Raw genomic sequence first — 15,131 nt, 5'->3', positions numbered from 1 at the left:
TTCAGAAAGCGTCAGTCGAGTTTCAGACTTCAAGAACGACGGTTAAAGATCGAGCTGGTTGTGATACACCATTGCACTTCACACTGCACAGTCTTGTAAAGAAAGCAACAAGTTCACCATAGGAATGACAATTCTGCAGCTTTGTTTGAATACCGTGACAGTGCCTTGATGGCATTACTTGAAAAATGGGGCTGATGCAGAATGGTGGTCGAGCAAGTCAACAGTAAGATTACGCTCCCAAGAGGGTGAATTTTAGATGGTCGAAATTTCAAGGAGTCATAACGTACTACGTAAACAGCCAGATGTAACCCATATCATCAAACCTGACCTAATCGCTGTTCGAGATTGCCGAGCAACTGTAATAGACGTCTCGGATGGGCGAGGAGTGATTGTGTGGAATGAGAAGAAGCAGAAGTATGGTGCTGATGAATATTCCCTCCTAAGTCCTACGTGCAATCAGTTGTGATATCGACGTTTTGGTCCACCAACCGATGATCATCTCTTATCGAGGGAGTTGTTTTGCTCAATCCGCCAAGGCTGTTATTGGACTGGGACTTCCTAAGGTCACAGTCAGTGACTTGTGTTTGCTTGCTATTGTGGGCTCTCTGCGTACTTATGACACTTTTATGCGTGGCACATGGCACTGAATGTACATTTTCGCCCAGTATGACGGACACTTTGCGCCTGATGTGCGAGTCTCGATTGTGCTAGCGCTTACCGCGCTTTGAAAATTGTTTGTCCTTTCTTCGGTTGTTGGTCTTTAGACGCGTGTTTTCATACCAAAATTTCTACATACGTTGGGATTCATCTCATCTGACTGGAATTGTTGGTGGCATGAATTCGAGGGAGACGTTCCTCTCTTTTATCTCATATTCTCCTATTACGCTTTCACATTCGTCGCTTGCATTCATTTTTTATGTTTGTGACCATGCTCTTCAAAAATATATGACAGTAGTAGGCTCTTAGAAGAGTCAACTGGGGCCAGCTAGTGGACATGCGTGATGCGGTATGTAGCATTTGTTTCAAGGCTAGTCTCAAATATGGATCTTACACTAAAGGCCGAGAGTTTTCGAAAGACCAGAATTTAGAGGTAACCTCCATCAGATGAGATCCAAGATCGCAAGATGTAAGACGATGGTTAGTGTAAAGGTAGGAAGCAATACACAGAAAATTCCACTGGATTCGGAAAGGATTTTAGATAGGTAGCATGGCAATGCAAATAAAGAAATATTAGAGGAAAAGTGAAACCGGAAACAAATGGGATGTGTCCAAAACAAGAAAAGTTGCCGCCTAAAATGACAACTGAATCTCTTGCATACATCAGTCTGTGAGTGGATCTGGCCACCAACCGTTACCCCTTGAAGGAAATTGCAGAGTTTGCTAACTGTTATCGGACAGAATGCCAAATGGAAGTTCTAGACAAATCGGTACGCCTAGAATAGGAAGTGGAGAGACAGACCCGTTAATCCAACCAGTAGATTTAGCTTGAACGTGGGGACGGTTTGTGAGCCAGAACAAAAGAACAATTAAAAATAATGGCGTTCGCATACTTACAACCTGACACGGATGATGGTATCGGCACGTCCATAACACAGAAAGAAAGTGAAAGTGGTGATAAAATGGAATATTGAAGCAATCCATAACTTCAAAGAAGCTGAGTGAAATTTTGATCACAATAAAACATGAAGTCCATACAGTCACAAGAGTGTAGTAAATTTTATCTCTATATACTGCCGAAATCTCTTTCCCCAAGAGACACTCCTACGGACAATTCACAATAGCTAAAACCCAACATTCAATCACCGGATGAGAACTCTGTCGCATGCTTGCTGCATTTGCGTGTATCCTTTAAACTATGCAGGAGAGTATACGACCAATTTAAAGGTTGAAGTTGCGCGAAATTGTCGATCGATCACACAACCACTTAGTACATAAGAGTAACGGAAGGGAAGCTGTATAGACCCACTGAAAGATGTCATGCACGAGCACCCTATCGAAGGAGAACCTCATCGAAAGTGTGAAGAGTAAAACTGTTTGAGGCGTCACCAGGCAGCCGTTCTCAGATTGCAGAGAAAGCGCACACGAGCGGTGCTCACATCGATAGCATCTTCAGAAGCTCTATCCTAAAGATAAAAGTGGAGGCTCGAGAAGAGGTTCTTGTGTACAAAAGTACATCAGTACTTCTCACGATACAGTTATGCGGGTAACAGATGAGAAGAAGCCTGAAAGATCGCGCTTGCACAATAATTGGTACGTCGCAACTAAGCCACAAATCGACCTTACAAAACCAGGCAGTGAGGTAAACAGAATAAAAGATTATGACTACTGAAGGATACGGTAGTCAGCTGTCTGATAAAGAGACAACCGCAGGATTTGAAAAATACCTGTCATTAGTTCGTGTCACGACAGACTCGAATGTCAATTAACTGCAAGATATGTAGCATACTTTGCTTGCGCTTGAGGTTCGTGAATCATTCAGTGTTGCCCACGGCTGAGTGTAGACACAATCTAGGCGTATTCATTTGAATTCAAAATGAGAACGATCAAAATTAATTGGCATGGATATTCCAGTGAAACAGTCTTGATGCGGCCGCTAGAGAACAACAATATCTCCATCATGGTACTACGGCCATCAAGAAAAAGAAAAAGTTACAGGACGGCTTCCGGAGACATGCTATATTCATTTACAATAATGAGTGAGCTTTCAATTCCAGTCTATACATACTATTTACGCTCAGTGAACTGATCATGCAAGTGACAGATCGTGATCCCTTGCAAACTAAAGGTGAAAACTTTCAATTCATCAACCGTAATTTTCACAGGAAATTTTCAATTCTTTGTACCTGTCACCAATGGATATCGAGGTAAGTTGTGTTCAAGATGGAATGCGTGTATCCAAACCGAATGGGTTACTGTTTTTAGGATGTACGAGTGACTCATTCGATCGATATCCCCGTGAGTTTTTTGTTCTCTAACCCAGGAAAGTCTTTATCTTATTTATGCCTAAAATCGCAAGTAGAGAGTTTTATCCTGCATACTGTCCACCATTTTGTGTCGCCTAATGGCGACGGTGTGAATACACATCAAACAAGGATAGATGGTGATGGTGGTAATTTATCTTGCGCAAGCTTCAAGAAACTTTTAGAGGCTTGACAAGAAAAAAGATACTTGGTCGTAGTCCTACAACACATGAGTATGCTTGAAACAACTCCAGACTATGTCTTGACGTATGGAATCCCCATTGAAACCGCTTTCATGATCCACCGCTTGCTGGTCACCCTAAAGACAAACGGCGTTTTTTTCCACGACGGATGTCGAGTTTCCACCATGTGGCCACATATCGCCAAAATCAACCACTCTATCCTTAATCCATCCGAAATTTCTAAAGCGATGTTATGAAGTCCCAAGTAACTTTGGTCGTTTCATCTGACCGTTGGGATATTCGTTGATTTCGGCGTTCTTCACCAAGCCTCAACATCAAGATGTTTGTTAGCCTAAGTTTCTATCACGGCATTTTTTCTCAGATGCACCAACCTAACAAAAAATAACTCATACGAGTAGAACTAGGAGTCTAGGAGTGCAAATACTCATCAATGTTACCCGTAGATGTGTCCTGTGGCAAACAAGACAAATGAAACAGATCCTGCGTGCACCACCTGCGTGCGTTATCGTACACAAAGGTAGCATTCCCCAAAACCAGCTGGTCTGGTCTGGTCTGGATATCGGACACTTCCCAGGCATGCTATTCACTACAAAATTAAGCAGTGTGTGAGGCACACCACTGTGTTTGACCTTTTATAAAACTACGAAACCAGGTTGCAAAAATTACGAATCGGAATGTTCTCTTGAGACGGTGAGGTTGAAAACCATACAGACTGGTCAATCACTGAAAAAAGCAGTAAATACCGTTAATTGGAGGAAAATAAAAACACCAGCAGAGGGGAAATCGCAGCAGTCATCGGCGCACTGACAATGTTTTTTTGGACGCCAGTGAATACACCAGAAAGCAAATTAGAGAATCAAGAGCAGCAGTGCTGAATTACAGTTGAAAAGTCAGTGTCGCCGACAGTATAACATAGATGCTTAATTGCTGTACACCCAAATAGGGTCTAGAGGAATTTGACGATTTAGTTTACCTGGAAATAGGCCAGCAGATGAATAGTCAGTCCTCCATCCTAAAAGTTTCGCGGTTTTCATGCAGCGGCTTGCCCGGAGTGGACATGATGACCGCGTTATCAGAAAGAACTTTTATAGGAATCAAATAAAATGACTGCACTCATAAGGGTTAACAGTGCGGGTCAGACAGTCCATTCAAAAGGGAAAAAGCAGCTTATCAGTTGCCCGGAAATGACTAAACTCACCCGGCTGTCATTAAGCGCTGCAGGTGCGTGCTTCTGTTGATTTCTAACAGTTTTTTCCTATGATACATGAACAGAATAGCACAGCGAAAAAGAACAGGGAGTTGGTTTTCAAAGATTGCTCTGTTCAATGAGATTTATCTTTGAGTATGGAGAAAGAATGACGTTGAAGATTGGACTGTCCTAGCACTTTGTTAGCAATATCTCTATTCCATCATTTTCTATGTAGAATGCTTAGTTCTAAGGTTCTGTCGTCGAAGTGTTTCAGAGGAAACGCTAGGACAAAATCGTAATCTGTCATCAGTAAACATAGTTCTAGCTTTACAAGACCACGGAAAACAATCGTGCTGATAAAACCCCGGAACATCGAAAGTGGACTTTAGGAGCACACTCTCATGACCCGGAGTAGCAAACATGTACCTCAGATTTGCAAATCCTATCCGCCAAACTAGTTAGAACAAAGTCAATTCACTTGCATTTAGTGTGCATGAATCTATAGGCATCGTGATTCCATCATTGCCCTTGATGAAAACAGTAACAGACCAAGCCATCCTCAAGTTCGAAGCACCATGTCACTCACATCGATTATCTAACTCAGGTCCCCTCATGGTAATTGCTTCTCCTCAGAAATATGCTATCGTCCGTAACTGACAAGTAAGCCCATAGGTCAAAACATCCGACCAACGCTTCCCACCTTTATTTTTCCTTATTATTATTATTATTATTATTATTACTGTCATCGACGGCGGCATACCACCGATACATACTGGCGCTCAGCCACCACACATCAGAAGGAAAACCTTAGTAAGAGGTAAACCGGAAAAACAAGGGTAGAGAATTAGTGAAAAGAAGTTGTGTGCCTAGGGGAGTGACCAGTACCCTTGCAGACCTTGCCCAACATAAGTCCAGAGCACGACAACAGGCGTACAAATCTCCTAAATTGAACTATATCGCTGAAGAGTCCAAAGATACCGGACGCTACAAGAGACTCCTTTGGTTGTTGACGTTCGTCCTTCAATGCTTTTATGGAGATTAGTACTACTCTACCCCCAAAACGGTCCCTGTCTACCATTTTTAAATTTTCTTTTCAATTAAAGGTCTGATCCTTGGTTATGTGCTAAGTAAACACGAATATATATTCTCACAGTGACGCTACTATCTTTGTCGGTGCACTTGTTGATAAAGATGGATGGAAGCATGTGTCCGGTTTTACAACCAAGGCCTTATGCAGGACACATTGCTGCGACGATAAAAAAAACTCGGTAGTACTTTGAAGCCAATCCGGAACCCCTGGAAGAAATCCAGATACGTCGTCCAAATGTCAAATTAGGCAGTTGTGGCCACCTAGCTTCTATACGATGCGCAAAGTTTTGATGATGCAAAGTTTTTGACGGGGTGCTACAACAGACTACTAATGAGTACCTGTTTTCATTGGACAAGCTCATCTTGAGTCTTGGCATCAACTCAAGCTTCATCACACAGATATGCTCATTAAACCTTCTAGGTCCAAACGTGTGTACATGGCAAACATCGAGCGTTCAGACAAGTGTTTTGCGCACTAATATCAAACACTCCAAAATCAAATGATGACTGCAACAGATCACTCTTCATGGTTTGGACACGCTGCGTAGAAATGAAACAGGATAACAGGGCAAGCGTCATAGTTTACAGCCACACTGGCTACCTTGGGACCAGATATCAGAACAAATAACATGAAATCGAAGAACGAATGTCGGTGTAGTGAAGCAGGAAATGGTTAAAGATTCTTCGCTAAGGAAGAAGCAGAAGCCATAGGATAGGGCCTATCGTGAAAACGCTGGCTAACGAAAAGAGGTAGAACTGCCGTTTTGCCTACTTTTGGGACGGCGTGTAGACAGTTGCGTTCACAGTTTGTGCAAGTGATGCTCTCACCTAGTGTTGGAGCAGTTACGTAGACGATTCCACTCGTCAAACTATCCGTAGACTTCATCTCATACTCACTGACATGGATAGCCGAGAAGGAGTTTTGTTATCCCGACCAAGGATCAGTGCGTCGGGACCCTGTTTGTTAAAGCTTGCGTAAATTCGTTGGAATATAGTTTTAAATCCCATTTCAAGAACTAGCGCACACAAAAAGACACTTGTTTAATTGTTTAGGAATTATCGCCGTTTTTTGATAACTTATTCCAAAACTGGTCACGGGGGTCAAGATGGCCCAGGTGGTTAGAGCAGGAATTTACTGACCGGAAGGTCCGTGGTTCGAACCCGACCTCTTCCTCTCGACTAACCCTGTCTAGGCTTGGGCAATCTGGCAGTATCCCAGGCCTCGTACTTCCTTCGGGTAGCATGGCGGCTAGGCACCGGAAGGGTGTTGCAGCTGAGTGAAAATTGGCCACGCACCAGTCTTGCAGCGTGCAAGCAACCGATTTTCAAAGCTATTCCTTCCAGCTGTGCGCCATCATCCGGCGGGTTCCCAGTCGTTCGTACCCATCACTGCATTCATCAATTGGTTTTACGAAGGCCCACACAATCAATTTACAAGCGACCCGTTAAATTGAAGAAGAGTTGGTCGAATCAGATAGACCCAAGCTATAAAACGGATGATCCTGGAGTGGAAAACACTCGATAAGACCCATTAGCTCAGTCAAAATAGTTGGGCACAACGGATAGTAAGTTGTCCGCTTACTGACCTACTGAAATGTAATCGGTGTGATCATCAGCTCTTCGGTGCTGAGAGCTCCTCCGAAACGATGCACTGTACCCTTTTTATCTCATATCAACTGGCAAAACTCCAATCGACAATAAACGGTGTGATGATGGATGTTGATGGATAGTACTCACTTGCAGCCGGTGCGCAGGATGTGGCATACAGTCCAGTGCTAATGGGAAGTTTCGATGCACTATGGATTAGAGTGCGACCATTTGCTTTCACTCGAATCGTTCGCAATCACTAGCGCACGCGTCTGCTAGCAACAGACGAATTGTACAGATCACACGACTGCTTACTTGGTTCAATCAGTGTAACGCAATCGTAATATTTGGTGCAGGCTCGAAAAATTACGCAAAATATGAATCGAAAAAAATATTGGCAGCTGAAAGCCGTTTCCTTAACTTTAGACATGTGTTGTGTAAAACCTCGGAAAATCCTACTTGTCGTGAGAAAAAATTGAACCACGAAAACACTACGCCACGCTATAACTTGGAGGATGTCTCCCAGTCGCCTAACCCTTTCAGCAGTTGATAATCTCTGAGCTGTAACGAATTAACAAGCACAGCGTGTACCTAATAATAAACTTTTTCATGCTAAATGGTTTGATTACCAAAGAATGAAACCCACAAGCATAGTGTAACTTGCAAGCATGAGAACAATGAGAACAGGTCAATTTTCATCTTTTCTACCCAAGACTCACAAGCTGTTACTCAGCGAGTTAAAGTTTTTAAACAGTTGCCAACGTCTAAAAAATCCATCGTGTCTCTAATTAGGACCGTAAACCACGGAAAACCAAGAGTACTGTTATAACCAAACTGGAAATCTATCCCTGACTTGACTACACGTTTACAACTTTAGAGCAGAACACATTATTCGGCGAATATTTTTCGGGAAAAAAACGCCCCCAGACGAATGAACGGCAAAGCGTTTGGGAAGTTATGTACGATCTTTCACTATCGACAGTTCCTCCTTGCTTATTCAGAGACCACGCTAAGATATTCCTGCATTCATAGGTACACCAACTGCATGTTCATAACGACAAATACTCGATGGGTCGTGTAAGATTTGTGACCATGTGGGCATTGTCCCAGGACTGACAATCAGAGTATTTCGGTCCTTCCAAAGATTGAAGTAAGATTCTCCTCTTGGAACACATTACTGTCGTCAATAATATTGTAGTTATCTGCTCTAAGGCTCTAACCGCCAGCTGATGACCCCTTTGCTCGTATATCACCTGATCACCGCTGCTTTTAATTCATCATCTCGACCGACATGCAGCAGTATTTGTTCCTTTTAGTTCTACAAAGTGGACTTTATTTTCTGTTAAAAAGGGTTGTCTTTCTTTGGTGTTGGGCAGCTACCTGGAACACAGACCCTCACATCTGCCCAGAAGCTTGACTCGTTTGACAAAACTATAGCCTTCCACAAACGTAAATTAATTATTCTGTCCTGTGATGAGTAAAATCGGAACTTTTACTGATTATTGCAAATTGTATCAAGTCTCAGTCTCGATCACCGTCCTCAAAGATCGGATGAATAGTCTGGCTTAACAGAGGGAATACAAAAAACCACGTTCAGTTTTTAATGCAACTTTTTACGCATCGGTATGATTTAGCAGTTAGGAAAAGTGCTGGCGTGATCAAGAATATTCACGTTTAGCATATTCATTAAAGGGACAACATGGCTCAAAAAAGAAGACATCAGAGACTCATGTCTCACAGTCTGGCGACTTATTTTGTCTATCTGACATGTTGGATTCTGGTAACAGAAACCGGGTTGTTGGATATGTACTTTGTTGATCTTTTTTGGCATCTTAAATTCTTACATACTCTTTTATGGTTGAAATATTACAGAGAAAATTTGAAGTGGAGTACTGATGAATGGTTGCAGAAATTAAAAACAAACATCTTTCAGTTGTAGTACCCTTTTGGTGCCTAACCGTCACCAGAAGAAAGCACGTGGGATGGGATACTGCCAGGTTGCCTAAGCCTAGACGGGAAGTCGAAAAAGAGAAGTCGGATTCGAACCACAGACCTTCCGGTCAGCAAATTCGCGCTCTAACCTGTTATCTCTCTCGCATCCATGAATGGTTGTTCGAAGAACCGACAAGCTATCTTAATTACTGATGAGTTGATTTTCCTCAAACGATGGTGTAGCTATTTTCCGAATAAAGATTAGCGATCAAAATTTCGACTGTTCAATGGTTAAACATTTAGAAAAGCGCTCCCTAACAAAACGGTGTAGGAACCAGCGAGTTCGAAGGCTATTTGATAAGTTTTAGATACTGAAGTTGAGGAAGCTGCTAGTTTCCGGAAAAGGTCTGTCAACCGAAATAATCGGTGACGCAGACAAAGACTGATGGAGCATATTATTGAGCATTTCTACGGAAAATTTACTTTCATATGGAGCATGTGTAAAAACCCCATTATGAAAAAAAGATGAACGAGGACGGAAGTTCTTGTGCTCTAAATTGATATCGGGTGTGCCAGGCAATATACTTGCATTTAACCTGCGCAGATTTCCCAACCGACGAAACTATGCCCTTCAAACTAGTCTAACCATATATAGTTGCAAGAAAAATGAGGTTCCCAATATAAGCTGAAAAATGAGGTGAAACAACGGCGGTTATAAAGCGGTTCAAATAGTCCAATTCCAAGAAAGCGCACGACCAATTCGTGACTCTAAAAAGCTGAGTAACAAAATCACCCCAATAGATACTTTTCAGCAAGACTTGAAATGGTTGGTGAAGCAACAGTCATCTTCAGTCACCCCTTAGGTTAACCCAGTATTTTTCAGGAAGCACCACTAATAGAGTTTCGTAAGCGGAGTACTACAGGCAATAACTGTATGAGACGACATCCGATGACAAATACGTCCTGTTACAACTAGTTCCACTCAGTCACTAGGACGAGTATCCTTCATCACAACAATCCCCTCTCAGTTGATGCAATAAATCCCAACCACTCGTAACACACCATGGAAATATATATATATATATATAAACACTCCCTACAAGACTAATTATCTGGCTTGTTCGCTGAGCTGAGTAATCTGATTGCAAACGTTTCATCACCAATCGAGGTGACTTCATCGGTGGGTGTTAGGGAGAGTAGTGGTGCGTAGCGATAGGTTGGTGTTTGCTACGCACCACTACGCTTCATAACAACGAACTGACGATGTCGCCTCCATTGGTGATGAAACTTTCACAATCAAATTACCCAGCTCAGCGAACAAGCTAACGACCATTTATGCTACTTGAGCTATCAACGTTTTCCTCTATAGAAAATAATTCTCCCCTAACAGGCAGTGCCCTTCAAAACCAGTCGTTAGATCGTACGCTAGGGCATTTGATGTGGATGTCCTTTCGAAATGATACTTACATGTCAGTCGAAAATTTGGGTGGACAAGAGCTCAAACGAGGCTGGACCAGAAAATTAAGTTATGCACATTACCCACAGTAGCAGTTGACCCCAAAATTATGTGATGCATTACACATAAATGGGAATCATCTTGAATTTTGAATGCGGGCACAGGTAAATCCAGTGGGATTCCCTGCATGGAATCGCAAACAGGAACTTTATCCGAGTTGACACCGGATCTAAAGTCCACACTAGTCAGCTGTCAAAAGGATGGGTTTTTATAGCGTCACAAAACGCATCATCCAAAGAAGGAACACACCTTTTACCAAATGCGCCTGTCTCAAATCAGCATGCAGCCCACACATTCAGTCAATCACTGATTCTGATGGTGCTGATATAACTTAACTAACTCCACGTGCGAACACAGTGTACTCAAACATGTACGTCCTATCTGAAGTAGTGACACGGTCACGCTTGCACCGCATGAACAATCAACAGACTATGGTGAGGTTGAACTTCCTCGTATGATGTACAAACTCGCAACAAAATGAAAGAGCTGACACACAGCTCCTTCACTAAATTAGTGTCCTTCAACCCGGCCACGTCGCAGAATATGCAAGTTACAGGACCCAAGTGGGGAAAAAGAGAACGATAAAATTGCTCTTAATCCCTGAACGCAGCCAACCGCAACTTTCGAATCCGACCCTCCGATCCTGTGTTTTGCGATCATTAAACAGAACACACATCTTTTTGTTCCTTCAGTGGTGGCAGAATCTACAAGTAGCAGCAAGAGTTTGAGATAACTCAGCGGTTAAAGTGAAGAACTATCACTGTGATCGGTATTGTCCTACACTCGTTTTTGATTTGAGTAGAAAGTGGGATAACAAGACTTGGAGCAACTTCAAAATATAGATAATGTTTCATAACGAGCCGAGTCGTTTTATGAATCCTAGTAAACGTTCAGCATCGAAACCAATCTTTGGAACAGTTTAAGCTGCATTCACGTAATTGGACATATGGAAACATGCCCGGAGCATATGAAGACTAATTAATGATCCATAGCTAACAAAGTCCCTCCCACCCCCCTCCTCTTCGAATTACGACTGTTTGAAGCACTCAGGCATCAGGCGATCTACCAGTCCGTTGCAAGACCACCTCTCTGGGGTCGTATCAAAGAGTGAGTGTCGTGGAACGAATCTGCTCCACTCTCATATCTGATTGTAAGGACACGAATATGCGCCAGTAAAACATTGTAGCCTTCTGCTTGAACTAATGCGGAGTTGTATGGGTTAAGGAGCGAAGACTTACGACCCAACGCTCATGAAAACATCCTTCAAACGAAGGATGTACACGATTTTTTAGGATACTGATATGCTAAGAATTGTTCAAAAGTACCAAGCAGCATCTTAACTCAAGGATATTTGTAAGTGAAACTGTATTTAGCAAAGGTGACATCAACAATTAACTACAGCTCAAGAGTTCGATGGACAACTAGCTGATATTCCATCATCAAAACGGATCCCAGATAAGCAACTTATGTCGCCATGTAAATCGACCATGTTTTATACGAAGAGTTTAACTGAGGAATTCCAACGTAAAAACGAGGTTTCCTGGTGAGGAATTTCATATTCACCATGAAGTGAATAAACATAGTGCCATGATTGAGCGCTGCACCGGGTTAAGGAGTATACTACAACATCCAATGTACCGTATAACAAATATTACAGTAAACAAAAAGTTATGATCCATGGAAATGACAAATGTAAATTACATACCGATGCCAGATCAGATATGCTGTTTGGTTCTGGACTCAGGTGCGAGGTCTGGGGGCTTGTTTCTTCGATTGAAGTTTTCTGCCGTGACATGAGATTAGTCCAGTTAGCATCGGCTTTCTCAAAGTTGGTGAAAGTGAGGTAGTTGTGTTCAGGGTACCGATTTACGTCCGTCCCACGCAGGTGGTCGGCGACGACTCCCTCATCCAAATCCTCGTCCATTTCCCCAATATTTGTCATCATATGCTTCGATCACGAAAGGACAAACACCAACCAGGCGAGAAGTAAAATTAATCCAATTTGTTGTTTTATGTGTCGGTAAACATCTCAGACAAATTCAATCCAAGACACATAAATTCCGTTTACGTTGAAAATCGGTAAACAAATGTGTTGTTTCTAGTGATATTGAAGATGCGAGGCTGTTTTTCTTAAAGATGTTTGGCAGCAACAGCACATAAGCTTAATGTCTGGAAACGTTCTTTCCGAGCCAGTCAACCGAGGATAAAACTGCTGCGGCACGAACACCTCACTTTCAAAGAAAATCAAGGCCAGTGGTTCCCATTCGTCCTTGAAGTCACATACATAAACAAAAAGGCTCTCTATGAACTCGCGCAGGAGAAGGTATTCATATTTAAAAAGGAAGATGTGAGTGTTTTTGTAAGACTCGTAAATAGGTAGTTTTCGTTGCAATGTCTGAAGTGATGGCTGGGGTGCCACACAATAAAGATTTCAATTTCGTTTTCAGTTGCACGAGGCTCTCATGCATTCACTTGCTCATGGATTCACGGATCGATATACAGGGTCAAGGATGTCGCCAAATAATTCCCTCGTCGGTTTTGTTCTTGTAGTTCAGCGGCCTCTGTTCACCTGGAACCGTATCTTGCTCGATATTCTTTCCCAAACCGCACAGTAGCTGTGTCTCCCTATCCATGTGGGTTCACTGGTGACCACGCCTATTTCGAATAATGCCCACTCCCTATCTCGCTGTCCTTTTCTCTAACCCCTCTTTTCCCCACAATCCCCGCCAGTCGTGCTTTCATTCTGACGGTAACATTATGATCATGCCCAACAGTATGCCGCCCGCAAGTTGGGAATAAACGATATTAGCACTGAGTTCGTCTCTCACGGCACATTTTAGGCTATTGCAGCCACTGGATGTGCAAACCGGTCAACAAAATGTAATGACTCTACCAAAACTATCAATGCTACAACGCCCTGCAATTTGAAGCCGCAACTGCATTCCGAGGCTGGGATCCCATTTGGAATTCTATTATGAATAAGCTGTACAGATCGATGACCGCTAAATAATGAAACAGGCCCGTCCGCTAAATCCAACTCTACTAGTTCCTTCTGAATGACCTTTTCCGCAAAAAAGAACTTCATCCCTAAAGCCAAGTGGCCCACGATAAAGCCGATGATGGAAGACAAAAGGAGAAAGTGCAGTCTTGTGAACTATCGCTATTTTTGTGAAATTTTCGAATAGTTGTTTGTAGGCTCTTACACCACCTAAAGTGCGGTATTACGAAACACGATGGATACAGAAAGGAGCCTCGGGGTGTAGTTCCTTTCGCCAAATATATGTGAAGCATACCGCCATTCAAAATAGCCAAGAACCCGGCTGCTTCGGTGGGATACCTCAGTTGCCTGCCGGTGGTGCCTAGTGCTCCGCTCGATGGTTTGAAGCAGCGCGAAGATGTGCCGCTTGCACCTAGCACCAGGTTGAAACCCAACCAGATGGGTCGCACGTACTTGAGTTTTCCGTCACAATAGAATTCAAAACCAGTCCCTTCGTAACGGCAGAAAGATGACAGTCATTTATCAGCTGAACGAGGATGTGAACTCACAGGCCACAATTTGTGTTGAGTGGATTAATTGGATGACATAGGGACGGATACTGACTTTTCACTGAACTCCGGTTTAAAACAAACTGTCTAGAGGTCAAGACGCTGGATTTTATTACAAATGTATTTTGTAGTGTTGTTCCAACACTAATTTTGACGAGCTCACCAACGACGGTGCTGTGAGTAATGTTTTTCGACCAGCACGTTTTAATTTTTGTGATAATAACTATAAGGTTTGTTAGTGAGTAGTTGCTCCGGCTGCCAGGCATTTGAACTTTTAGCCAGCCACCAGTTTGTAGTGTTGTTCCAACACTAATTTTGACGAGCTCACCAACGACGGTGCTGTGAGTAATGTTTTTCGACCAGCACGTTTTAATTTTTGTGATAATAACTATAAGGTTTGTTAGTGAGTAGTTGCTCCGGCTGCCAGGCATTTGAACTTTTAGCACGACAGCCACCAGTTATAAAGTGCGCGGCAATGCATGGAGTCTATGCGGTCGCTTAAAAAATGGCAAGATGTAGTAGCAATAGCGTCTCACCAAAATTCGCATGATCTAAAGACAACTAACTTCGGAACGGTGGAACGCTGGTGGTGCGAGACTAGCATGACAGAGAGTTTGGTTTTAAAAAAATAGACTTTTGGACAGTGTAAAGAGCAGCACTCGGGCAGCTTCAAAATACTTAGCAGCTCTGATATAAAACATGGGATTACCCTGCTCTGTTGAGACACTAGTTCAAGCCACTGGTATCAGTGTGACGATGCCAAACCACACCTGATCAGAGTGATGAAGAAGCGGGTTTTCTGTAACGGGAATGTAATTATTTGGAAATAGGTAGGCTTATGGTTCTCGGGTGTCTAATCAGTCCTTTTCGGACTTTCCGGGGCAGGCACAGCGTCAACATCGCATTGCACCGGGTGGTCGTGATGGGAAAGATGGGTAGCGTCATGGGCGGAATAAGAAATCAGCACAATAATCAGGACGGTAGTTCAGAGTCCTGGAATAAAATCAACAGTTTGAGAAAGTCTTCCGCGCACAAGAAATGGCGAAGGCATGGCAACAACGGGATAGCCACCAGATAGCATGTTGCAGGAACGCTGTAATCATCGCCGC

General features: G+C 42.9%; 2 protein-coding genes across 2 annotated transcripts in view; one reads left to right on the top strand and one right to left on the bottom strand.

Moving 5' to 3' along the window:
* T265_05336 (hypothetical protein) overlaps positions 1-12,665 on the bottom strand; it is a gene marked incomplete at both ends in the record, with an annotated part of 71,374 nt that extends 58,709 nt beyond the window's left edge. Inside the window, one exon of the mRNA XM_009170327.1 lies at positions 12,182-12,665. Within this exon, the coding sequence (XP_009168591.1) occupies positions 12,182-12,421 (240 nt within the window). The remainder of the gene's footprint in view (positions 1-12,181) is intronic.
* On the top strand, positions 648-6,722 carry T265_05337 (hypothetical protein; the record flags this gene model as incomplete). The annotated part of the gene is made up of 3 exons (XM_009170328.1): positions 648-689; positions 2,823-2,864; positions 6,495-6,722. 3 exons carry the CDS (start codon positions 648-650, stop codon positions 6,720-6,722), a joined length of 312 nt encoding a protein of 103 aa, XP_009168592.1.
* Positions 12,666-15,131: the final 2,466 nt, after the last annotated feature.

The sequence above is a fragment of the Opisthorchis viverrini genome (assembly GCF_000715545.1).
Source record: "Opisthorchis viverrini unplaced genomic scaffold opera_v5_100, whole genome shotgun sequence".
Classification (NCBI taxonomy): domain Eukaryota; kingdom Metazoa; phylum Platyhelminthes; class Trematoda; order Opisthorchiida; family Opisthorchiidae; genus Opisthorchis; species Opisthorchis viverrini.
The sequence above is the reverse complement of the archived record's forward strand: the minus strand, read 5'-3'. Positions and strand labels throughout refer to the sequence as shown.